The 25,544-nt window shown below is 45.9% G+C and overlaps 1 protein-coding gene across 1 annotated transcript in view; it reads right to left on the reverse strand.

The window, feature by feature from the left end:
* Nucleotides 1-2,434: 2,434 nt before the first annotated feature.
* The window catches only part of LOC147639870 (putative methyltransferase PMT6), a 64,295-nt gene continuing 41,185 nt past the window's right edge, over nt 2,435-25,544 (reverse strand). The window contains exon 7 of the mRNA XM_086774921.1: nt 2,435-2,813. Within this exon, the coding sequence (XP_086631047.1) occupies nt 2,649-2,813 (165 nt within the window). The 3' untranslated portion in view covers nt 2,435-2,648. The remainder of the gene's footprint in view (nt 2,814-25,544) is intronic.

A 25,544-nucleotide genomic window follows, 5' to 3' on the forward strand; every position in this document is an offset into this window, starting at 1 on the left:
GCTATGTGTCCTTTCTTGTTACAATACAGTATCCCTTTGTTTCCAAGCTTGGACAAAGGTCGGCATCAAGTGGTACAGGGTTATCCTCTACATTGGGGGGTGAACATTAACTACACCAATGATGTGTCCCAAAGCTCATAGGAGGATATGATATCCTTGATTTTGAGCTTCCAGAGAGGATAGTTGGTGTCATTGCTTTTCCTTAACAATTATGAGTGATGGAAAATTCTTGCTAAAACATATCTCTTCATAGCAAGTACAGATACCAAGGCCTAGAGCACATAGCATTGCATGATTCACACTTTCAAAGGAATCTTTGTTTTGTTTACCACAGGTACTGTAAGGAATGCATAAAAAAGCTTCATCATGGGAAAGGTAAAGATCGTGAAGGACTAGTCGCGCACTGAATTTTGGGTAGAAAGCCATTATCTCCATTGCTTAATGTAAGGGATGCCATAAAACAGCTTCACCATGGGAGAGCTGAAGAGGCACAATATGAAAAAGAGGCACTTTGCAAAGGGAAAAACATGCACGCTAGAGGGCATGCTAATTTTGGGTGCAATTGTTCCAACTTTGGATCATCTCATAAAGTCTACTATGGTTTTGTGAACTTCAAGGAATCTTTTAACACAATCCCACTACAATATGCTCTTTGACAAGGTTGAAGCACTATACTTCCCATTAGATCTTCTCTGGATAATAATAATAATGGTGCTATATTTATGAGCATGTCACTACATGCGTCGGAACATCATTAGGGTTATCTAGAACACCATTAGGGATATATGATGAAATTCAAAGCAACATTGGGACAAGCTTCAAGCACTAGACTTCCCATTATATCTTATGTGGGTAATAATAATGCTGCTATATTTATGAGCATGTCACTACATGGGTCAGAACACCATTAGGGATATCTGGGACATGATTGTCCATTATCCCCAACCCTTTTAGATGATACATTGATGAGGTGGTTGATTTTATTGAGATCCAAAGCATACGGCTCTTTGTTGGACCAAGCCATTATATTCATTACTATGCACCAACTTATTCACCATCTGAGCAATTACATAAACCACTCAGCCCAGTTGAAAAATTCGCTAAACACAAAGTATTGATGTATATCTCAATTAAACGAAAGTGACGATCATATATACATCTAGAACAAGAATGAATTAGGCAAACTTACATATGGAGGGAAACAAGTGGAAGCTTTGACGACACATATCCAAGATCCATAGACAAAGAGCCTACTTTTTGACTCCATGATTTATGTATGGGAGATTCTTTTGAGGATCTCATGGATGTGCCAAGATCAAGAAGCTACAAATTATAACGTTTTCTAGGCTTTTTAGTAGCAAGCCATCAATCCCTCACCAAATAATCTTAGCTAAATTTGGGGGGTCACTGCTAGAAGCTGATACAATCTTCCAACAGTGACATATCTACACACGGTTTGGTCTCTTGCTCTTGATTGACCTCCAAATAGTGCACTGACTTCCAAATATACCTCCAACCTAAACGTTCTAGACAAGAGCTCAACCAGATTAGTTAGAGGACATCCTTGAGCTACATATATTGCAAACATAAAGTGAGCCACAAAGATAGGTTTCTATCAAAATTGTTGTTGCATATTACGCATCAAAGAATTTATAGAAACAAACACACATAGTTTGGTTGATTAAGATCCAATCACACCATCTTCAATATGAGACAAGGCTTTATGGAGGCCAACAGTCACAAAGAACTCTCATAGCATCAAAGAGATTGAGACAAAGCTACCTTTTCAAATGTCTTGTTTATCATGAGAGCCTTGGTAGGTTCCACTGCTTTTTTTGAGAGGGTTTTGGGACTCTTTCAATACATTTAACGACACCTAGGCCTGTTTCTTTTGGAGATGTAGGGGCAGCCCATTGAGGGTTATAGAGAATATCAAATAGTCGCAAAGCCTAGATCATCCTTGGGGTGTCCCATGATATCATATGGGTATGCCCCTTGGAGATCCACATCCACCAATTTGGGTCAAGTGACTGTGCCAGAGACCAAACGACCTCAGACAAACATGTAGTGGCAAGTAGCCACGACCATCAAGAGTTTCTAGATGCACCGCAGCCCGGTAGTGACCTAGAGACTCCTATAGCAGAGGCCAAGTAGCAGATGCTACACCGGTATTTATATCCTTTTATCATGTCACGGTCCACCCTTGCATCTAGCTTTTTTAGCCCACTATTCAAACATATTTTCATGCTAATATGCATGATAGATACACTCAATATGTACTACTTGGTTTCACATGCCCTGCTCGTTTTGAGTACTAGCAAGTTAGCAACATACAAGACAAAAAGGCACCATATGAGGATAACTTGAGCAGCTCAAACAGGTCATACTGTTCTTTGTACGGTGTACCTATTAAAAATACGATGGAGGCCAAGGATGAAAAGAAAGAAATAAATTACTGTAAAAGATGAGATCAAGGAAATAAACAATGGATGCTACATGTTGCAAAATTGCAAGCTTAGTAACTACCGTACCCCAACATAATATGAGCCAGCTTCTTTCAAAAATTGCAGTGTGTTTGCCTCAAAGCCTCTTGCTGATGCTAGGCCAAACCAGATAACTATGATACAAGTGAAGAGAAAAACGTTTTTTTACGTGATGGTCCAAAACCTTTTACGGCATACCAACAATTGTTCCTTAGGGTGCAGATCGCCATTCAAATAGATGTTGTGAATGGTTGTATTCCAAAGAAACTTCGGAGCAAGAGCTGCAGCTGCTTGCACAGCTGCTGAGGAATCCCGAATAATAACCAACCCCTGCGGATAGTCACCAGGTCAAACATTAGCAAAAAAAAGTTCATTTCTTCAGTTATGTAAGCTAATAAAAATTTTCCTTTGTTGAAATGAGCACATTGGGTGAGTGGTACACTGCCTTCTTTATACATAAAAGATATATACATACAAACATGCATGTGTTATGATCAGAGAACTGTCATTTCAAGCTGTTCTTACCTTCAATGCTTGCTATACATGACATTAGGATCCTTATTTTGAAGAACCACAGAGAAAATACTAAAAAATGGGAAGTTTCAGATGCAGTCACAAAGAGGAAGGAAGCAAGCGGGACCAAACAACCAAAAAGACATTTTTGAAGCCCTACATGCGATCGACCTCCAAACAGTTCAACATGGGGTGTTTCATGCATGCCCAGTATCTACTATGCTCAGCCCAAACAGTTCAGTTCAAAACGGGGGTTTTCATGCGTGCCCAGTATCTACTATGCTCAACAAAAACCGTTTTCCTCTCCCTAGAGTACTCAATGGTGCAGATCGCACCACACAGTACCATAAGTCATCAGGCACTCAGAGTGCCAAGGAATTCATGTGCTAGCAATACAGAGGTGCTTCAGGAGCAGGAGCATGTACCTCCTTTCCCCGTCCTCCTTAGCGCTGCCCCCGCCTCCCTTTGTTCGCTTCTGTCTGCCCCCCCGGCGGCGTGTTTCTTCCGGCCTCCTGCCCACCCTTCTTCCTGTGCACCCCCACCACCAGTGCGCCCATGTTTTCTGTTGCACCCCCTTTGCCTTGCCTTGCTCCTCATGCCCCGGCCTTGCTTCCTCCCCTTCGGTGCTTCTTCACAGCAGGTTTTTGCACTCGGGCTGTTTTTCTTTCGGCAGGTGCCGGCTTCCTTTGGTCTTCACCCCTTCAGGAGGACTCCATGCAGGTTTTTTGGACTCGGGTGGTTTTCTTTCGGCAGATGTCAGCTTCCTTTGGTCTTTACCCCTTCGGGAGAACTCCACGGCCAAGGCCGCTGCCCCCTGCCTCTTCCCTGAAGCAGACCTCCAGCTCCTAACATCAACAGTAGCCTCCCTCGAAGCCTCAACATTGGTTTGGAAGGTTGTGGGTAGCCGTCCAGCATACAGCCAGCTGCATGACTTGCTCCAGGCCAGCCTCCTTGGCGAGCCAGGCCAGATCATAGGTATCCATACCCTTGGGCGCGGCTTCTACCAGGTGGAGTTGGATGCCCCAGAAACTTTGGACCGGGTGCTTCAGCTGAGACCCGTTGCATTACGCACGGCCCAGGCGATTTTTGCATGTTGACAGCACTGTTTTGATCCCGCTACAACCCTCTAGCTGGAGGCAAGTGTTGGAATCCCCAACGACAGCTGGCGCAGGTGGCTGGGATTCCTTAACTTCGCACCAACATTTCTTCTCCCGAGACAATACCACACTTCCGGGGGGGTGGGGGGGGGGGGAGGAGGGGGGGGCGGGCGGGGAGACCATCCTTCAACGGGTGGAGTACTCGCTGCTTGGGCCTTCGTGACCATTGCTTCATTTGCCGTCACCCCATCCTTGTCCTCAGGGGTAGGGTGCTGGGGCTCTGTCTCATTGGAGGGAGGAGGTTGCATTGAGGCGCTCGGTCTGCTCTTGCCACTCTACGGGTGGGCCCTCTAGGGTTTTGGAGGGAAGGGGGGGGGTCTTGCCTAGACTGGTGACGAGGCTGGCAAGGTGACCCATCTGCAGACCACATGGAAAATGTAGCGCCAACCCCCAACCAGAGCAGCGCGCCGCCACACTAGGCAAGACAATCCCAAGGGACCCACGTAGAATTTTGATTTGTGCCTCAACGACTTAGAGGGGGGGGGGGAGGCGGGGGGGGCGGGCGGGGAGACCATCCTTCAACGGGTGGAGTACTCGCTGCTTGGGCCTTCGTGACCATTGCTTCATTTGCCGTCACCCCATCCTTGTCCTCAGGGGTAGGGTGCTGGGGCTCTGTCTCATTGGAGGGAGGAGGTTGCATTGAGGCGCTCGGTCTGCTCTTGCCACTCTACGGGTGGGCCCTCTAGGGTTTTGGAGGGAGGGGGGGGGGGTCTTGCCTAGACTGGTGACGAGGCTGGCAAGGTGACCCATCTGCAGACCACATGGAAAATGTAGCGCCAACCCCCAACCAGAGCAGCGCGCCGCCACACTAGGCAAGACAATCCCAAGGGACCCACGTAGAATTTTGATTTGTGCCTCAACGACTTAGAGCATGGACAACGGGGTTATTCTTGCCAAGAATGTATTCAATCATACCTCCAAATTGTTGGAAGATCTGACTCCATCTGGCTTGTCTATCACTCCATTGGGAACTAGGCATGGTTTGCAACCATTTAAGTGCGTAATGATCTATCTTAACTGTGAACTCTCTCCCGTAAAGGGAAGGTTTCCAATGCTTAAGAGCGCTTTCGTCACTCCCAATAACCCTTTGTCGTACACAGAATGATTCTTTTCTACGTCATTTAATTTCCAGCTATAATAAGTCACTGGGTGCCCTTCCTACTAGAGGACAGCTCCTATGGCTAAATTATAGGCATCAGTAATCACCTCGAAAGGATCATCCCATAAAGCCAATTTGAGAATCGGAGACTCGGAGGCAACTTTCTTCATTGCATGGAATGCCTTGTGTGCTTTGTTCGTTGACGGACACTTTCTGTCAACGCGTCTTCACGCCCTTGAGAAGATCTGTAAGAGGTGCTGCAAGGTCAAAAAACTTGTCCATATGTGAATTGTATGCTTGACAGAGACCTACAAAAGAGTAAATCTCCTAAGCATTTTTGGGAACATCCATTCGAGAATTGCCCTTACCTTTTCAAGGTCGAGGCTAATCCCATTTGCACTGATATCACATCCCAGATAATGAATTTCTTCTACTCCAAATTCGCTCTTTTTTGCATTGATGTAGAGCGCATTGTCTCGCAAAAGTTGTAAGACCTTTTCAACATCATGTTCATGCTACTCTACAATAGCAGAAAAGATGAGTATATCATCTAAAAAGATGAACACACTTTCCAATAAGCTCCACAAACACCCGAGACATCATCTTGTTAAACGTCGTCAGTGCATTGGTGAGGCCGAATGACATCACCACAAACTCGTAGTGGTCGCATTTAGTCTTGAGGGCTGTTTTGGTCTGTACGCCCTAAAGATCTGAACCTAACGATAGCCACTCTTGAGATGTATCTTCGAAAAGAACTTTGCACCATTGAGTCACTCAAGGATATACTCAATCTAGGGTATTAGAAACCTATTCTTCATTGTGAGCTTATTAAGAGCCATGTAGTCCACGCACAATCGTGCGGACTTGTCTTTCTTTTACACACAAGATAGGTGCAACAAAGCAAAGGGTAAGGATGACGGCCGAATAAATCCAGCTCGGAGTAATTGGGAAAGTTGCTACTCCAATTCACCCTCTAATGCCTTAGAAAGGCGATAGAGAAACTTACTAGGCAGTTCTGTACCGGGGACCAGCTCAATGCGATGATCCTCAAGACGACAGGGTGGGAGCTGCGGTGGCGAGAGATCATCCTTTAGCATGATGTCTTGGAACTGAGCTAGGAGACCATCCAGCTTTTTCTTCAAAGGGGTTGCTTACTGAACAATAGACTGTTGGCTAAGGACATAAATCAAAGCGCACTCGGCTCCTTTCCTGATAGCTCTTTGGGCCTAGATGTGCGAGATGAGTGACATACCTAAAATGCTCCTATCCCCGCGAATCAAGACAGGCTCGGGAACACCATCAACAATAGTGAAAGTGTCTTGCCTCCAATCACGAATGGGTGCATAATTCCTAAACCACTGAATGCCAAGAACCATACCACACCCCAAAAGAGGTGAGACAATGAAGTCTCGCTAAATCAAAGCACACTCGGCTCCTTTCCTAATAGCTCTTTGGGCCTGGATGTGTGAGATGAGTGGAATACCTAGAATGCTTCTATCCCCAAGAATCAAGACAGGCTCGGGAACACCATCAACAACAGTAAAAGTGTCAAGCCTCCAACCAAGAATGGGTGCATAATCCCTAAACCACTAAATGCTAAGAATCACATCACACCCCAAAGGAGGTGAGACCATGAAGTCTCGCTAAAATGTGGCCTTTTGAACCATGAATACGAACTATTGAGCCTTACGAGATATATGAGTGAAAGGACCAAGTGTGAACCCGTCTACATCCAAATGATGAGATACAAGTGTACAACTCATCTTCTTAGCCAACTGAAGAGAAATGGCATCCTCGGAGCTGCCCCTATTCGAGAGGACAATGAATTGTTGTCTCTTCGTTAAGCCATAAGCACGAATGAGAGCTTTCCTTAACCTCACTCGCCTGCTTATTGTCAAATACCACTCTGGATACTCCGTTTAAGGCGGGTAATAGTTGAACGGAGTTAGTGACGGATATGGGAGATGTAGATGCAACTATGGCGGTGGCTACTGTGAAGGCAGAGGTCTTGGAGGCTTGTACAGCCTGCCACTTGGTACAATCTTTCTTACCATGCCCCACAGTGTGGCAGAAGAAACATTTGTTCTCCCCCTTATACCATGTTTGCTCTTCTAGTTGGAGATATCCACCAGTGATGCCTCCTTGGCCTTTTCCTCAGGGATTTTTTTAAGCTTGAAGTCTTATCCTTCTTGTCTTTCTTGTTGTGTTTGATGTTCTGAGCTCCCTTCCCCTGGTGACTGTTGGGGTCTGGAGCTAGACTAGATCTGCTTGGGCTTACCTCCGTTCAGCATCATTTCCTGATTTTGAGCAAGAGTGGAACCCTATCATAGGATTGTGGTTCAAAATTACGTATAGTGAAAAACCTAATGTTAGTATCCAAGACTCTAATGAACTGTTTCAATTTATCCTCCTCGGATATACCTAATTGTTGTGCTGACGTGATTACTCTATTAGAGTATGTCAATAAGGGAGACCCATTTGGGAGAGTCTATAAAACTCATCCTCAAAGTTGGTCATGTTGGAGGTAGAAACCGTTTTTTGAAATCAGACATAAAGGTGTCCCACACAAATTGCGGAGCCCTTGTGATCGGGTCTACATGTAGACTTGACCAATGCTACCACCAGGTAACCGCTTTGCCAGAAAGGTGAGGTGCCACTAGGTGGGGACGCGATCTTGAGGATCTGAAGCTTAGCCAACAGAAAATATGATACAAACGATGAATGAATTGCATGACTGCAACATGATCACACTTACCATCATACTTACCAAAATTTGGTTGGGCTCGTATGACGGTGATGGTTGGGGTGATGGAGGAACTCGGTCCTTAATGCGCCAGTGTAGGGAGAAGAGACAGCATATTTGCCTACATAGCAGCTATCAACTGTTGACTCAAGAGTTGCATAGCTTTACGTGCAAGCCTTTCTCGGGTCACTTGGTCTGCCCATCTTTAGTCTCCTTCAGCCCTACGTTTGGCATCCTCGGCCCTTCATTCATCATCACGTCAAGCTTCTTTGGCCCGTCGTTCTTCCGCCTTTTTGGTGTCTTCTTTTTGCCTTTGTTGCTCCATGATGAGAAACAATCTTTCCAATTCTAAGAGTTCTTTTGGCTTTTCAGCTGCTTCCTTGGCTTTTTCAGCCGCCTCCTTAACTTTTTTTTCTTTGGCCGCTTCTTCTTTAGCCTCCATCTGTTGCCTTAGCAATCTGTTTTGTTCCAAGAGTCTTCATTGTTTTCCAGAAGCTTTTTTGTAGTGATGGTGTCTTCCTTGTAGATCTCTACTTCCATATCTTCTTCATACCTTTTTGACGACGTCTCTCCTGACATTGTGGAGGCCTGGTTGGTTTTTCTTGACTGCAGTTTTACCATCCACGGAATGCTCTCACTTTTCGGTAGCCAAGTTGGGTCACAACCTACAGCTCTGATACCAATGTAGCACACAAAAGGTTGATCGTCATAATGCGCAACAAAGCCTTCTTTATACCCGTGAGTTTATGCAATTTCACTTTACTTTGAGACGGAAGAGAAGACAGAGAGAAGATAGATTCGACATAGTATTGGCTCCCAACTACCCACTGAAGCCCACCCTCCCCCCCTGCAAGCAAGAGTATTTGCTTATATTTCTTTGCAAAACTTTGTACAATGAGTGACTGAGGACTTCCCAACGCAGGGACCAAGTAGACCGAATGCAAGCCGAACCATATGCTATCCAAGCTCCCTTTGAATAGCTCTTCACTGACCACTATGCAAACCCAAAACTCAGGGATGCACATATGCAGGCTGAATGCTGAAGAAGCTCTTCGCAGGAGGCCTTGGGGCTGTAGCACAATAAAGTGCTGCTTTGCTGAATGTATGCACAAGGCCGGAGGCTCTAAGCACACATCACTACTTGGGACTGCTTGTAGACTGATTATATTAGACTGATTTACGCTGTGCCTGATGCGTTTGCTTTTATATGATTTTACACGGTCAGCTATCTCTCTTGCTGTCAGTCTGTTTTGTGGACAAGAATTGCTAGATTTGCTAGCATTAAATGCTGCGCAAAATATCCAGGCTGTCCTTTGATGCTGGCCAACTGAAGGACTACCCAACTTCTGCTTATACTGGTTCTTTTGCTGGCCAACAGCACTTCATGCTGGCTAACAGCATGTAATGCTGTGATCTTGCCTTAGTGAATAACACTTGTGGCTGGCCATTATAGTATGAGACTTATTGATGCCTAGCATCAAATGCTAGGCAGCCTAGGCTGCCCTAATGGCTGTGGCCCATGCACAAGTATGTATAAATGGCGTTACATGCTTTAATGCATCTATATCTACATGTATGAGCTAGGGTTGACCTCTACATGACCCTATCTAATGAATTCTCCAAGTGGGTAACAAGACTAACACATGCAGCCTTCCTAGGAGACCTCTATGAATCCTGACATGTCCCATACTCGGGCTCACAATGGGGCCACGGCATACGACAAAATATTCCTAAAAAAGGTTATCCTACTGTATCAATGTTGCACTGATCTAGAGCCAATGTGTCACGGCACTCCAGTGCACGGTGCATGTGACAAAGGATGACTTCCAGAGGAGGCCTAACTCTCTATCTTACTCTTGGTTAAACCACAAAAGCGGCGACGGATGTATCTTAGCACAATTGGATAGGTTTTATGTGGATGATTGGTGCCTAGATAGGGGAGGCACTGTTACGACCCTGTGTTTTTCCCTCTGGTGGACCACATGCAGGTAGGCACGGGCACGGGCACGGGCACGGGAAGGACAGTGTGAACAGGCATCAGTTGGATATGAAAAGGAAACTCATATGTGTGGCCAGCCCAAGTGTCAAAGGGGACAAAAGGGATTTTAAAGTTATAAGGTTTAATAACCTTGGAAGGCTTAAAAATAATTATTATTTGGATGACGCATTTTTGCTAATCGCTTTTGGTGTTTTGGAGAAAGCGAATCGCATCCTGGTTATTTAAGTGAAGGGTGGCGGAGTCCAGGGGAGCAAGAGTCGTGTGGTGTATGCGGGCGCATGGTTGGTCGCCAGAGAGCACAAACTACATGTAGAACTTCATCGCAGGCAGCGTTGGACAGAGAGAGAGCAGGGATCGTCGTTTTCCTTTGGCTATGGCTAGAGTTGCTGCAGGTGGTGGACGGGGCGATGACCACAGATGGTGGCGCTGATGCAGACGGGGCGATGCCCACAGGTTTGGTGCAAGGGATGGGCGCCAGGCGGGCTGCATGTATGGAAGCAGCCAGGTGGGCGCCTGGTGGGCTGCGTATGTGGAAGCAGCCATGCGGGCGTCAGGTGGGCAACCTTCGGCAGCGTGGGCTGGGCTGCAGGAGTTGCATTCAGGCACAACCTGATGTACGTGGGCTGAGCAGATTCGCGTAGACCTGCGGGATGAGAAACGCACAGGTGGCATATAGAGTCGCAGGCTGCTACGGAAGATGGGCGCACGCTCGCACATGTGTGTGTGTGCCGGTGGGCGCTCACACATGCGCGTGGGTTGTTGGAAGAGGTGAGGCTGTTCTCGGTTGTTGTTGTTGTGGCTGTGTATGGACTGTACGGTCACATAGGACTGTTGTTGAAGTTCCTGTTGCTGTTATACGACAGTGATGTTGTTTACAAACCATTGGGGGGGGAGGGGGGGGGGGGGGCTTATTCCCCAAACCTTTTTTGGTACAAGAGAATAGCGATAGGCTTTTTCTCTCTCTCTCTATCGTGGATTGCTTTACGAGATTGGGATACAGAGGATCAAGTTAAGATGCACAGGATGATGTTCTTGGAAGAGATGTGTGTTGCTCTTAATCTTGGACTTACGTGTATTCAGGGATTGCCTGACACGTCCTCTATCTTTCTCTCCTTGGTTTTGGCAACCGTGCTTGGATGGTATATCTGTCATGGAAACAGGACATTGGTTTTTCGAGAGGAAATATGACTTTAGTGCCTGCTGAAACTCTCAGTCGGCGATTTCTCGATGGTGCTAGTCTTCCTCATATTTGCATGTGGCTTCCTTATCTCGTCGTTTCTCCGCACGTCTCAGTTCTTTTTGTTCTTCAGCTTTTCTTTTTGCTTCTTCACGTCTTTTCTTTTTTCTTCTTCATGTCTATCTTTGTCTTTTCTTCTTTGTTCCTCCATAGTGAGAAGGATATGTGCCAAATCTAAGATGCCTTCTTTGGGCTTCTCTTTTTCTACGGCAAGTTGCATCTTCAGAGAATTTATTTCCTCCATCATTATTCTCAGGAGCTCTTCTCTGCTTGGCGGAAGCGTACTTTCTGTTTGGAAGCTTTGTGCCTCCATAACTTCTTGATGTGATTTCTCCCCCGACGTGGTGGAGGCCTGGGTGTTTTTTCTGGACCGCAGTACTACCATCCACCGGATGCTCTCACTTCTTTAGGTAGCCGAGTTGGGTCACCAACTTGATGCTCTGATACCAATGTTACAACTTACATGTACTGAGGCTAATCGTGGTGACGCACAACAGGGCCTTCTTTATACCTTTATGTGGTGAGAATCTTTAGCATCTAATTCAGAGAAAAGAGAGAGAAAGGAATGATAGAGTTAAGTAGACGACACCTTATTGGGTCCCAAATACCCACTGAAGCTCCCCCCCTGCAAGCAAGAGTATTTGCTTATATTATTCTTTGGAGAATGATGTACAATGCTTGAGTAAACAAGTGATATGAATGCCCAATGCAAGGACGAGGAAGACCGTATGTCGGCTGAGTATCCACCAAACCAAGGCTCTGCTGAAGACTCTTCGAGCCATTGATGCAAGTCTAGATAGCTGTAGGACTACACATATGTTGGTTGAATGTTGAAGAGGATCTTCCTTGATAGCCTAGAGATGATTGGACGATTATCTGCTGCTTGTACTTGCTGAATACCTAAATGCTAGAATGGGACTGATATGCTTTTATATGCCTTCAAGCTGCAAGTCGGTTGCATCATCTACTATCGGCCTGTTTATATGACAAGGAAAATGCCTTTTTGTGAGCATTAAATGTTGCACATGATCTCATTATTACCCCCTGGCTGCTGGCCGACTGGTAGTGCAACCCAACTGAATGCTAAGCAACATTTTATACAGACCAACTGCTGATCAAGGGTCTTCAAGGCTGGCCGGCTGCTGGTAGGGGCAAAGTGCGGCAGCCGACTGGCTGCCTAGGCCCCTGCAAGGCCTAGATGAAGCCCTTGTAGCCTGCTAGCTTTTCTAAGGACTTCAAACCAATCCCCAATGTACATAAAGACACCTCAACATAGAGACATCTCTTAGCCAACTCATCGGCGGACAAACTCATCCCAAACAAAAGCTGCCATACCTAATCTGGTGTGGGCATGAGCCCACTGGATCCACCAAGGAATGGCCTCATCTTCCAAATACCAACTAGCCAAGATCACTTTGTCAGTAATTGTAGCAAAATATGCTTCAAATTGATGCAACTAGGAATAAAGAGTTGTGGGATCGAGTTTACCATTATACTTACTGAAGTTCATTTTCTCGAAAAAAATGACTCGAGGAAGCCGTTGGTGTCATTCTTGCGTCCAAAGCCGCAAGGTATCTTTCGTGTTCCACGCATCGCCTGGCGTCGTCTTGTGGAGCAGCATGGGCTACTGCCACACAGTCTGGAATATGGGAAACGGAAGGAGAGGGAGGAGGAGACGAAAAAAGAGGAGCGGGAGAACGGGTGCGCTCTTCCAGGGCCAAGATCTGCGCCTTCTACTCTTCCAATTGTACCCTGTTCTACGATTGCTCACATCATCTGTTGGAACATCTCTGGGACACTCATGCCTAATGCCCTAGATGGACTACCTGGTGCACTTTGGTCCCGAGGTTGTTGATCTCTCTTCGTCGTAGCTCGCCATAGCAAGAAAATGCACTTCCTTTCCGAAGCACAATCTAACCTTCCACTATGTGTGTGGGAGAGACTTCTGGAGGCTGAAAACCAACCGTCCTTCGAGGGACAGGAGTCACACTGAAAGGGGGTGGTCCACTGGAGTCTGGAAACCAACCACACAAGCGAGAAAAATTTTCTTTCTTTTTTTTCTGGTTTTTCTAGCTGAATCTTCACACTTGAAGAAGGCCCTGATACCAATGTAACATGCATTGCAGAAGCATGTTCATGATTAACGCTAAGCAAAGAAGATTAACGCTAATCCTATGTTTAGCAAGACACAAAAGAGAAGGAGAGATAGACCTACTCTACTGTGTATTGCCAAAACATGCTATATATACAATGATCTTGCTGATTCACAGCTTCATGATGCATACCAAAGATCTCGACAACCCTCTACTTGCAATCGGACGAGAGAAGCTCCTGTTGATCCACCATTGTGTCCTTGCTGCCTTGCAGACTCTGACAAATGGATCCTCTTGATCTTTGAATGATGATCCTAATGAATGCCTAACGATCCTGTTTATAGGAAAAAGGTACCAATTCGTATCAAGTCGGTTTTGCCTATTTTTCCCACAAAACATTGTCCAAAAAGTCATATTTTGTGTCCAAACTATGCCCAAAAGGTGTCCCAACCATTGGGCTATGTCTTGGCCACTTCCAGGAGCCTGTAGGGCTATAAAATCCACTCTAAATCTGCCCCTAAATCTGCCCATATATTTGTGTATGAGAATATCCATGTCTATGAGCATCGGGATAAACAGATGCACATGACAACCTTAAAGTTGGCGTATCCCAAGAAGTGAAATCCCAAGGTTCTTCCACTTCCTTAATGCATGATTCAAAGAATAGTACTTGGCCTCATTGTTGGTATGAGCATCTTCCAAAATAGAGGAGGAAGTTCTCGGGAAAAAAAATAGAGGAGGAAGAAGACAGCTCATGGCTATCACTATCAAGTAGCACCATACTTCCACTACCTTTGGCAAGAGCTCTGCGATAAGGCCCATCAAAATAAAGAACACATGCACGCTCAAGAGAAGCCAAATCATAAGAAACTGTTGGGATATTCGGAGCTTCATCCATGTGATGCAACCCTTAGATGTGTTCATGTGTGTGTATGTGTGTGAATCACCTCTTATTTTTTGTTTTTCGAGCCGGGGTCAGAGACGAGCATGCTCGTCTTTGAGACTCAAGCAGAGAAACGCTTTTGTCATTAGCTTCGTCGTCTCGGTTGTTTGTCATTAGCTTCGTCGTCTCGATCGAATCACCTCTTATGAGGAGATAAGTGTGCCATGTGGCAACACACACACACACACACGTGTGTGTGTGTGTGTGTGTGTGTGTGTGTGTGTGTGTGTGAGCATTCATTGGAGTCGAGCCTTTCCTCAGCCTTTAGTGCTAGATCACCCAAGAAAGGCTTATCATCTATCAACTTTGGGTATACGTATGGTACAAGATCTGGTTAATGAGTATGGTATGGTTCTTTCTTTCCCGAGGGCCACCAAGCAATGGCATCTGGGCATGCATCATAGGCTGATATGGTGTGCCATAGCTGAACTTCTGGCTCCATTTCAGCTAGTACCCCCTCTTGAGGAGGAGGATTCATTACAGGATTGGCATTTTGATCGTCAGCAGAGCTGGGTTATGCCTCGTTCCCATTCCATCTCCTCACTGCTTCCAAAGCCTACCGTTTGCTTATTCCTTAGCCTTGGATACTGGAACATGGGAACAGGCTATGGCACTTGGATAAGCCTTTGCCCTGGTGGAAATTGACTTTAAAAAAGGTGTGGAAGTCAAAGTTGCCATTTAAGCAGTGGGTCTTTTTTTGGCAATGCATTACAGGCGCGCTACCGGTTGGTACTCTACTGGCTCAAAGGCGTATTGCTCCAGCTTTATGTCGATGTTGCCACCTTATGCCCGATACCGTACCTCACTTATTGTGGAATTGCTTGCATTCCCGCGATCTTCTTCAACACTTGACAACATTGCTGTAGTATAGATTCCCTCGACGGCGGTTTGGGTGACTTTTTTGGAATTTTGGCAGATTGTCCCTGGCCTTACCGGGGTATGATGATTTCTTCACATGGGTGCGATTCTGGGCTCTTAGGACCATCTATTCCACTAGAAATCATCTGCACTTTTTTGGTTTTGTTGTTCATCCCTTCCCCTATTTTCGTGCTGCTCTATTCCGGTCTCTTCGAGATTGCTACGATCTTGGAGAGCTTTCTCTCCAGCAGTTTGAAGAATTTTCCCAGTTTTTTTAGTCCGTTCTCATAGTTCCACCTGCTTCGGGTGACTATGATTGAACAATTTAATATTTAATATAAACAGTGGTTTCACAACAACAAAAATGTGCGCGCGCACGCGCGCGCGCGTGTGTGTGTGTGTGTGTGTGTGTGTGTTGAGTCAAAAAATAAGGTCTTTCATCTACAAAAAGGCACTGTACTCATCAATCAAATCAATCAATAAATCTGCATTGAGCCGTGCAATCTCTCTATCTTTCTACACTCTCCACTATGGAGCTCTATCCTCCATAGTCTAGCTGCAAGCAGTCTTCATTCGTATCAGAGCTACAACTCACTCTGTCCCGTGCTGTCCTTCGCGCCCTGTGCAGGTTAGGTGTTGCATTGTCTGGCACCACCGCCAACTCCACCCATTAGCACCGCCCACCTGGTAGACCCCATGATAGCGTGTCGGTCGGGCTAAGGTGAGCACCCCGACTGAGCCGCCACCCGACCAAGTAGAGCTGGCCGCACATACCCCTCGTCGGGTCAAGCATATTCCGCCCTCCACTTGGCGAGAATTCCTCCACTCAGCGATTTTCTCCGGGCGTCCTTTTTTTCCCTCCGCACCCTCCAACTGTTTTTTATTTCCCTTCACAAGCCTCGTGCCTTCGCCTTTCATCCAACTGCCTTTCTCTCCCACCACCTTCTGCTAGCTAATCTGATGACCAGACTCATGCCTTTCTCTTCTGCCGACCCGCCCAGTTGTTGTTCTCTTGACGCCCTCTACTGATCGTTCCTGCATGTTCGCAGCTCTTCGACAACCTCTTCGACAACAACCTGTTGACTCTACCTACATCAACGGCGACTCCACTATCTACAACACCTGCAGAGAGCAAACGTCATCATCATCTCTTAGCCATTACACTTGTACCTTCAAGCCTACAACATTATGGCTCTATCAACCAATGCAATCGATATGTTCTCTAGAGCTGGGTTTCCTACCTAGCAGACCAAGATGCAGCTTCTCTTAATGAGGGAGGGCGTCTGGAGCATAATCTCTGGAGATGACAAATACCCAAGAGCCAACGAGCCAGAAGAGCAGAAGCTGTGGCGACAACACAACGAGAGAGCTATTGAACTAATCGGCCTTTGTTTGGTAGACACTCTCGTTCATTACATAGACTTCACGCAAACCGCCAAGCAAATTACGTTGTGTTCATTACATAGACTTCACGCAACACAACGAGAGAGCTATTGAACTAATCGGCCTTTGTTTGGTAGACACTCTCGTTCATTACATAGACTTCACACAAACCGCCAAGCAAATTTGGGACAAACTAAAGATTCTTTTTGGTAACAAAATTCTAAGGTTTTCTTGAAGTTGAAGTTCTATGATTTGAAAATGCTAGATAATGAAGAATTAAGTGATCACCTTGCCAAGTTCTACTCACTACTAGTTCAACAGCTCACTAGCCTTAAGTGTGAGCCTCCGATAGGGTATAGAAAAACACACAGAATCAGTGTAGACAGAAAAACGTAGTCTTGATGATAATGGAAGATGGCAACGGCAGCATCAATAATGCAATCCTAATGATGACGATGATGGCGGCGGAAACATAAACCCTTAAAAACGCATAAAGGTAGATGAGCATGATGGCATGGAGGAAAGGGTTAACCATGGTGTAAGAAGTGGATAGGGCAGCTCTTAATAACATGCTGAGATTACATGGTGTTTGAGAGAGAGAGAGAGAGAGAGAAAGAAGAAAGAAAGTTATATTAACGTCTATGGAAGACCCCTAGGGCCTATGCGACCAAAAGTAATACAATGGTACCATGGATATATTGAGCCATGGAAAACTGAAAGAAAAAGTAAAATGAAGATCAACAGATGGTCCTGTGTAGAGTGAGATATGCAGCTAATGACGATACCCGCCTCAACCAGAACCGATCTGATGGTGGAGTGAATGTCAAGCCTCTATGATGGGAGCATGTCATGTCGGTGGAGAACCTCATGAATCTGTCTCAATGTACTGGAGGGTCCTGATGCTCGGGGTCGGAGACGTCTGGCTCGCACTCCTCTGGGGCGTGGTGCTGTAGCGTCGGTATGGGTGGTGGGCTCTAATGTCATAGTAGAGGAATTGTTGTGGGCAGTGGATTCTGATGTGGATGTGTGTACCACAAAGAAATCTGTGATGGCTCTCTATGAGGTGTCCTGTCGGAGCCAGGGATGTCTCTCAACATGCTGCCTCAACACTACATCCTGTGTCATCTAAGCTCCATCAAGTACATGCCCAAGCCCCTCAAATCCTCAAACTGTATCACCTGTGTAAGTGGTCCAAATCCCTCCCGAAAGAGGCAGTGGAATCTCCCCCGTGTCTCATAGTAAGCCGAGCAACTAAACATATAATGGGCCTCATCCTCTACTGCTCCTGTGATGCATATTGTGCATGTCCTCTCCTCATGTGGGATATTCTCAACTCTACTAGTCTACTCTGAGGCGGTTGGAGGATACCCTGAGCAGGCCGATCGTGATATGCATAGCATGTGACATGTGTATCTGTATGTATCCTGGGATCTCAAAGAATCCATCCTGAGAGAGTCTCAAGAAGTGATCTCTATAGAACTCACACTTCTTACCAATCTCTGACGGAGATACCCATGTCTGGTGTATGTGTAGCCCGAGTAGATCTAACCGGATGATCCAATCGATCTCCTGTCGTGAGAGATCAAGGTAGGGGGCCCCTAAATCCAGGCTATACTGAAACGGGGGGAGACGGTCCAGCTGTATGCCATGTGCATGAAACCACTCAACTACCTCAAAGTACCATGCATGTGTCGGTAATGGTGGTGGCCATTGTTGGCGTAAAGGCATTATGCCCACCCTTATAGTGTGTACAAGCCCATAAGTTATAGTACATAGTACACTTAGTACTTTTAATGTACTAAGTGCACTATGTGTACTAGTGCAAAATATACATGTGTGATAGGGGAGTCACACACTCATTCCAATGAGTTGACTTATCCCCACAACTCTCTCTCTCTCTCTCCCTTCTTCTTCTTTCTCTGTGTTTATCTCTCACATGAAACCCTAACCCTAATTCTTCCATTCAACTGGTATCACAGCTTTGGCTACAGGAGATCCCTGTGGTAGAGAGTGGTAGGGTTTCTACATCGAAGAGCTACTGTGGATGGACTTTTGAGCACCTTCGAGCTTGCTATCGTGTTGGGCGCTAGCCACTGAGTAAGGCGTTGGACGTCAGACGCCTGGCCACCGCAAGCAGAGCTGTGCATACACTAGGGCCGGCGAACCTGGAATAGCCACGGGCAGAGCTGCATCGCTTTATCTACAGCAGCGCAGCAGCAACGTGTTGAGGCCGGAGGAGTGCAGAGCGGCGGAGCCTGTCAGCGATGATGAAGGCGAGCTCGAGCGACTGGGAGGCGTTGAGGCATGGGTCGCAGTGAGTGAGGTAGCGGGACGCCAAGTCGAAATGAGGCTGGGCGAGCACAACCTGCCACCACTAGGCGAAGGCAGAGCACAGGTCGTCGGCGTCCTCGGTGCTTTCACGCCCACTTGCAGCTTAAAGCAAAACATTCGCAGGCGCCTGGTAGCGCCTGTACTGCCGCGAAGAGTGTCTGGCTTAAGCTGCGGTGGCGCTCAGCCCATCGAGTATAGCGCTGGCCGCAAGGCATAACATCAGCGCTCGCAGCAAACGTGTCCCCGTGGAGGTTCTGTCACCCGTTTTTGTTTTGGGCGCTTCATAGTAAACGCCTGCGTGCGCGTGCTTGGGCATCTACATCACATGTAGTAGCTTGATTGGAGCAGCCATCAAAGCTCTCCAAGGATCACCTCCAAGAATACAAAGGTATTTGCTTCAAATTTTTTTTGGGATTTGCAATTGAGCAGGTAAAATCATCAATTGAGCAGGTACAGGTGCCAAATTGCTCAAATTTTGAGCAAAATTGGCAAAATTGGGTGACATTGGTCACAATCAGAGTCAATTTGCAGGAAATTGGATGTCGAAATTTGGGGCTTTTGATGTAACTGTGCAATTGGGCATTCATACATGCTGTATGATGTGAGCAATCTCACATTCAAGCCTTAATTGCAGCAAATTGCAGTGCAGATCAAAGGGCTTTTGTGCCGATTGGGTTGATTTGCATGCAGGCACTCGCATTTGATGCTTTGGGCAATGTGTTGATGCCTGTCAAGCACTCAATGTGCCTGTAAATCAAGAGGCTTTTATGTATTGGATGTATATGTGGCCAGGGGGAAGCATTGCAAAGACTCTGGATGCTTTCATGTGCGCTAATGTACCATGTATGATCAGAAATTGATCTTGAATCAAGGGGCTTTTCAAGATTTTATGCTTGTTAAGCTTGGCAAAGCAGCTAGCAAGACTTTTATGCCTTGAATCCTCAGAAATCCACTTGCAATCAAGGGGCTTTTGCCCAATTTCTGTTTGGGACTGTTGTATGCAGTGGTGGGGACTGTAAAAGTCTGATTTTCACTCATTTGGACAGCCAAGAGAGCATTTATTGCTGCTGTACTTGCTGGTACACATTTGGTACAACTTTGTACAAGTTTTGGCATGGCTGTACATTGATTTGAGTGAGGAAAAGGTTCATTTTCAGCTGCTGTACTTGCCGGTACAGGTTTGGTACATCATTGGTGAGCACTTGGTACTGTTGTACAGTACTTTGGAAGGGGAACAGAGCACATTTAAGGTGCTGTCCTAAATCTGCAGCAACCAGATTTTGGTGATTTCATCACATACAGTGGGAGTAGAGTTGCATTCGTGCTTCCGCAGTGGGAGATAAACTTTGGGAGAACAACTGTGAGCACTTTGTGTGCTTTGGTGCAGTGTTTGCACATCTTGCAGGGAGTCAGGCATTGACAGGTTGCATATTGCTATGGCAACCACCCACAGGTGAGAGCTCTTCATTGCTTCACATTAAGAAGCTTGAAGGCTCACATAATTATGATATTTGGCAAACCCAGTGCTATAATGTGTTGCTCCAGAAGAAGCAGCACAAGCCTATCAAAGAAAGGGGTGTAATGCCCGCTTCTCTTACTGCTGAAGAGTGGGAAGATATGGATGAGCTAGCAAGATCCACTATCATGTGTCTGTGTCAGACACTTTACTTTTCAGCATTCGTGAAGAGAAGACAGCTTGGGGAATGTGGCAAAGATTGCAGGACTTGTATGCCCAGCAAAGTGCCTCAAGCAAAGTGTATTGGTTGAAGAAACTCATAGGTCTTCAGATGAAGGAAGGGGTGTCTATGACAGCCCATCTAAATGAGTTTAATGGTATTGTCAGCCAGGTCATTAATCAAAAGTTGGCAATGGACAATGAGTTCAAAGCCACTTTTCTCTTATGCACTTTGCCAGAGTTGGGACACATTCAGGACAGCCACTAGCAATTCAAATGCTATGCTGTCATATGCAGATGTGGAGGGTGCTCTTCTTCAAGAGGAGATGAACAGGAAAAACAATTCCGTTCGAAAGTCCAATGCAATGAATGCACATGGGAGATTCCAGCAAAGGGGTAAAAGCCAAGAACGGGGAAGGAGCAAGTCCCGCTCCAAAAAGGATTTGGAATGCCATTATTGTGGCAAGAAGGGACATATCAAAAAGCAATGCTACAAATGGAAAAATGATCAAAAGGAAAAGGGAAAAGGCAAAGACAAAGACAAAGATGAAGCCAAAGAAGCAAAGCCAAAGGGCAAAAGTGGAGTCAAGATTGAACAAGTCAATGTGTCACATGCAGGTGACAGTAAGGATGAAGTCCTATTCACGTCTTCACTTGATGCCCATTCACTTCTTACAGGAGATGGTCATGGTATGCACTCATGGATCATTGATTCAGGTGCCTCCTTTCATGTCACAATTTGCAGAGACTTGTTTGTCAGGTATACTGCTGGCAATGAAGGAGTAGTTTATTTGGGTGACAACCATGCATGCAAGATTCTTGGCAGAGGTGATGTGAAACTTGTGTTTTCAGATGGCTCACAGCTTATGCTCCATGATGTCAGGCATGTGCCTGAGATCAAGAAGAACCTGCTTTCTACTGGACAGCTTGATGATGCTGATTATGTTACCACATTTGGTCGTGGAAAGTGGAAGATTAGTAAGGGCTCACTGGTTGTTGCCAGAGGCTCTAAGGTGGACACTCTTTACTTCATGCATGCTGGTGTTTGTCACCATGCTAATGTAAATGCAACCGAGCTGCCGGAAATCTCTATGTGGCATAGCCGGTTGGGACACATGAGTGTCAAAGGAATGGAGCAATTGTCTCGTTTGGGTTACTTGCCTTCTCTAAAGTTTTCAAGTTTTCAGTTTTGTGAGCATTGTATATATGGCAGGCAACTCCAGTGCCCCCACAAGAAAGCTCTTGGACAGAAAGATGCTCAGTTAGAGCTTGTGCATACAGATGTATGTGAGATGCCTCAGCTTTCTTTGGCAGGGCAAAATATTGTGTGTCTTTTATTGATGATGCCACACACAAGGTGTGGGTTTATCCTCTTCGTTTGAAGAGTGATACATTCTCAGTGTTTGAGAAGTTTATTACTCTTGTTGAGAATCAAACAGGCAAAACACTGAAGGCTTTGCCTTCCGACAATGGTGGAGAGTATATGTCCAAACAATTTCAAGACTTTTGTGATGCTAAAGGCATCAAGAGGGAGCTCTCTACTCCTTATGATCCTCCACAAAATGGGACAGCAGAGAGGATGAACAGGACCATTCAGGAGAAGGTCCATTCTATGTTGTCACATGCTGCGTTACCTCATGGTTTTTGGGCTGAAGCTGTTATGACAGCCGTTCATCTTATAAACAGGTCACCTAACACGAGGCTTGGTGGGAAAGTGCCAGAGGAAGTATGGACAGGAAAGCCTCCGTCATACAAGCACTTGAGAGTGTTTGGTTGCATTGCGTACGTGCACATACGCAGGGAAATGCGCACCAAACTTGATCCTAAGTCTCTCAAATGCATATTCCTAGGATATGATGACAGAGGTGAAATGGGGTATAGACTTTGGGATCCAGTGAATAGAAAGATTATACGCAGCAATGATGTCATCTTTGATGAAACATGCATGTATAAGGACCTGCAAGGCAACAGGAGCCTGGCAGAGTCATCTTTGATGATGATGGACATCATGGACAACAACCAAGGGCTGTAAATCAGCCATTACAGCATCAAAACCAGCCCTTAAATGGTGCTGAAAATGGTCCAAATGGACAGCCAGAGATGGCAGAAGATATCCCTATGGATATCCCACAGTTAGAGGAGATACCGGGCATGATCTTTTAGCCTTATGGCATGGAACAGGAGCCACCAATAGGTGATATGCAGGCTGGACAACAACCTGCAAATGATGGTCATTGGGTACGGAGGTCCACAAGACCCTCCAGAGCCCCTGACAGGTTTGTTCCAGGAATTGACTACTTGATGCTCACTGACTGTGGGGAGCCCTCATGTTATAAGGAGGCTTTACAGAGGGCAAACAAGGCTCTTTGGGAGCGTGCTATGAAGTCAGAGATGGATTCTCTGCACAAAAATGGAACATGGAAGTTGGTGCATTTGCCAACAGGCAAGAAGGTTTTGCCATGCAAGTGGGTTTACAAGCTCAAAGTTGCACCTGATGCAAAGCCAAGATACAAAGCCAGGTTAGTGGCTAAGGGCTTCAAGCAGGAATATGGTGTGGACTTTGATGAGATCTTCTCTCCAGTGGTCAAAATGACCACACTTAGAGCTGTATTAGCTTTAGTTGCTCATGATGAGATGGATTTGATTCAGATGGATGTGAAGACTCCTTTTCTTCACGGTGATCTCCATGAGGAGATATATATGCAACAGCCAGAGGGTTATGCAGTGAATGGAAAGGAGAAGCTTGTATGCAAGCTGAAAAAGAGTCTTTATGGGCTCAAACAGGCACCAAGGAAATGGTATCATAAATTTGATACATTCATGAAATCCCAAGATTTCAGGAGAAGTGACATAGATCACTGCTTATACACCAAGAAAGCTTTGGATGGCAGTCTATTGATCCTCATCTTGTATGTTGATGATATGTTGATTGCCGGGAAATCTCATAAGGAGATGGATGCCTTGAAGAAGAGGCTGCATCAGACCTTTGATATGAAAGATTTGGGTGATGCAAATCACATTCTGGGTATGCGGATACTTCGGGACAGAAATCAGCATGTGTTGTATCTGTCTCAGAAGGAATACATTGGCAAAGTTTTGCAGAGGTTCAATATGGATGGGGGGAAGAAGACTAGTACTCCTTTGCCTCCATATGTGAAACTCAGTCGTATGAACAGCCCACAGTCGGATAGTGACAGGGCTGATATGGCCAAGATTCCGTATGCTTCAGCTTGTGGCAGTCTCATGTATGCCATGGTTGCTACTAGGCCGGACATTGCATTTGCAGTGGGAGTGGTTTCTAGATACATGGCCAAACCTGGCAAGAAGCATTGGGAAGCAGTGAAAGGTGTCATGAGATACCTGAAGGGCACACAAGATATGTGCATTTGCTTTGGCAAACAGGATGCATTAGTGCATGGTTACACGGATTCGGATTATGCCGGTCATCCAGATAACCGAAAGTCTACTACCGGTTATGTGTTTACATTCACAGGAGGTGCTGTGTCATGGATATCCAGGATGCAGAAGTGCACTGCCTTATCTACTACAGAGGCCGAGTATATTGCAGCCACAGAGGCTTGCAAGGAGGCATTATGGCTATCTCGGTTAGTGGTTGATTTGGGTTATACAGGGGATATTCCATTGTTGCATTGTGACAGTCAGAGTGCCATCCAGTTGGCAAAGAACCCTATCTTTCATGCAAAGATGAAGCATGTGGATGTGAAGTATCACTTCATCAGAGAGGTGATAGAGAACAAGCAAATTTAGCTTGTCAAGATTCATACGGATGACAACCCGGCTGATCTGTTGACAAAGAGTTTGCCTCCGGAGCGGTTTGCTCATTGCAGACACTTAATGGGCATTGGATGAGGCCAGGTTCAGCCTTGATATGGCCTTGTATATTATCATGTACATGCTGATTTTTTCTTTTCCTTCATTTAAGAGCACTTTGCCTTTAAGTGGGAGGTTGTTGGGGTAAAGGCATTATGCCCACCCTTATAGTGTGTACAAGCCCATAAGTTATAGTACATAGTACACTTAGCACTTTTAATGTACTAAGTGCACTATGTGTACTAGTGCAAAATATACATGTGTGATAGGGGAGTCACACACTCATTACAATGAGTTGACTTATCCCCACAACTCTCTCTCTCTCTCCCTTCTTCTTCTTTCTCTGTGTTTATCTCTCACATGAAACCCTAACCCTAATTCTTCCATTCAGCCATGTCGCTGAGGAGAAGGGCAGTCCAGCTCCCTCTCGTAGTATAATTGCATAGAGGACTCTAGTGCTAGTCGTGGGAGGCGATCTCTCTCAAGTGTGTATACATGCTGATGCTCCCTCTCCCTCTCCCTCTCCCTCTCGTAGTATAATTGCATAGAGGACTCTAGTGCTAGTCGTGGGAGGCGATCTCTCTCAAGTGTGTATACATGCTGAATATAAGTGACAGTCTGAAAAAGGGCATCTGTAACCAGTGGGGCCACCCGAAACTCTGCATGTAGAATGGCATGTGGTACAGATGGCTTACTCTTGATCATGCGTGACATCATCACCTATAGCTCTATGCTCCTCCAGTGATCCTTCCCTAGGCCTGGCCCCCAAAAGGCTGCACCATACATAGCCATTGGTCGTACTAGAGTATCAATGAGCCAGCACTTAGTGCGAGGTTCTTGGAAATGTGCCTGGAAATACTGTCTCTCCATACGGGCTAGGGAGGCATGCCCCCTCTCGCAAGTCGGTCAGTGGCATCTTGGGTCATGTAGAACAAAGGGCCTATAAAAGTGACTCCTAGATACACATACTTCTGACTAAGGCATCTCTGTATATGAAAGAAAATTGTGAGGCGACTCCATGAGATGTGTTGAAGACCATAACCTTGGTTTTGCCCAAATTGACTGCAAGGTCTCTCTCCCTACAAAATCTGTCCAATGCATTTAAGTGTTTCTGTAAACCCTCGGCTGAATTTGAGATCAAGACAATGTCATCAGCATATAGCAATATGGGCACTACTCTCTGAGCCAATGGTGAACCT

This window comes from Cibotium barometz, chromosome 3, assembly GCF_041138505.1.
Source record: "Cibotium barometz isolate CiBa-2024 chromosome 3, ASM4113850v1, whole genome shotgun sequence".
In the NCBI taxonomy this organism is placed as follows: Eukaryota; Viridiplantae; Streptophyta; class Polypodiopsida; order Cyatheales; family Cibotiaceae; genus Cibotium; species Cibotium barometz.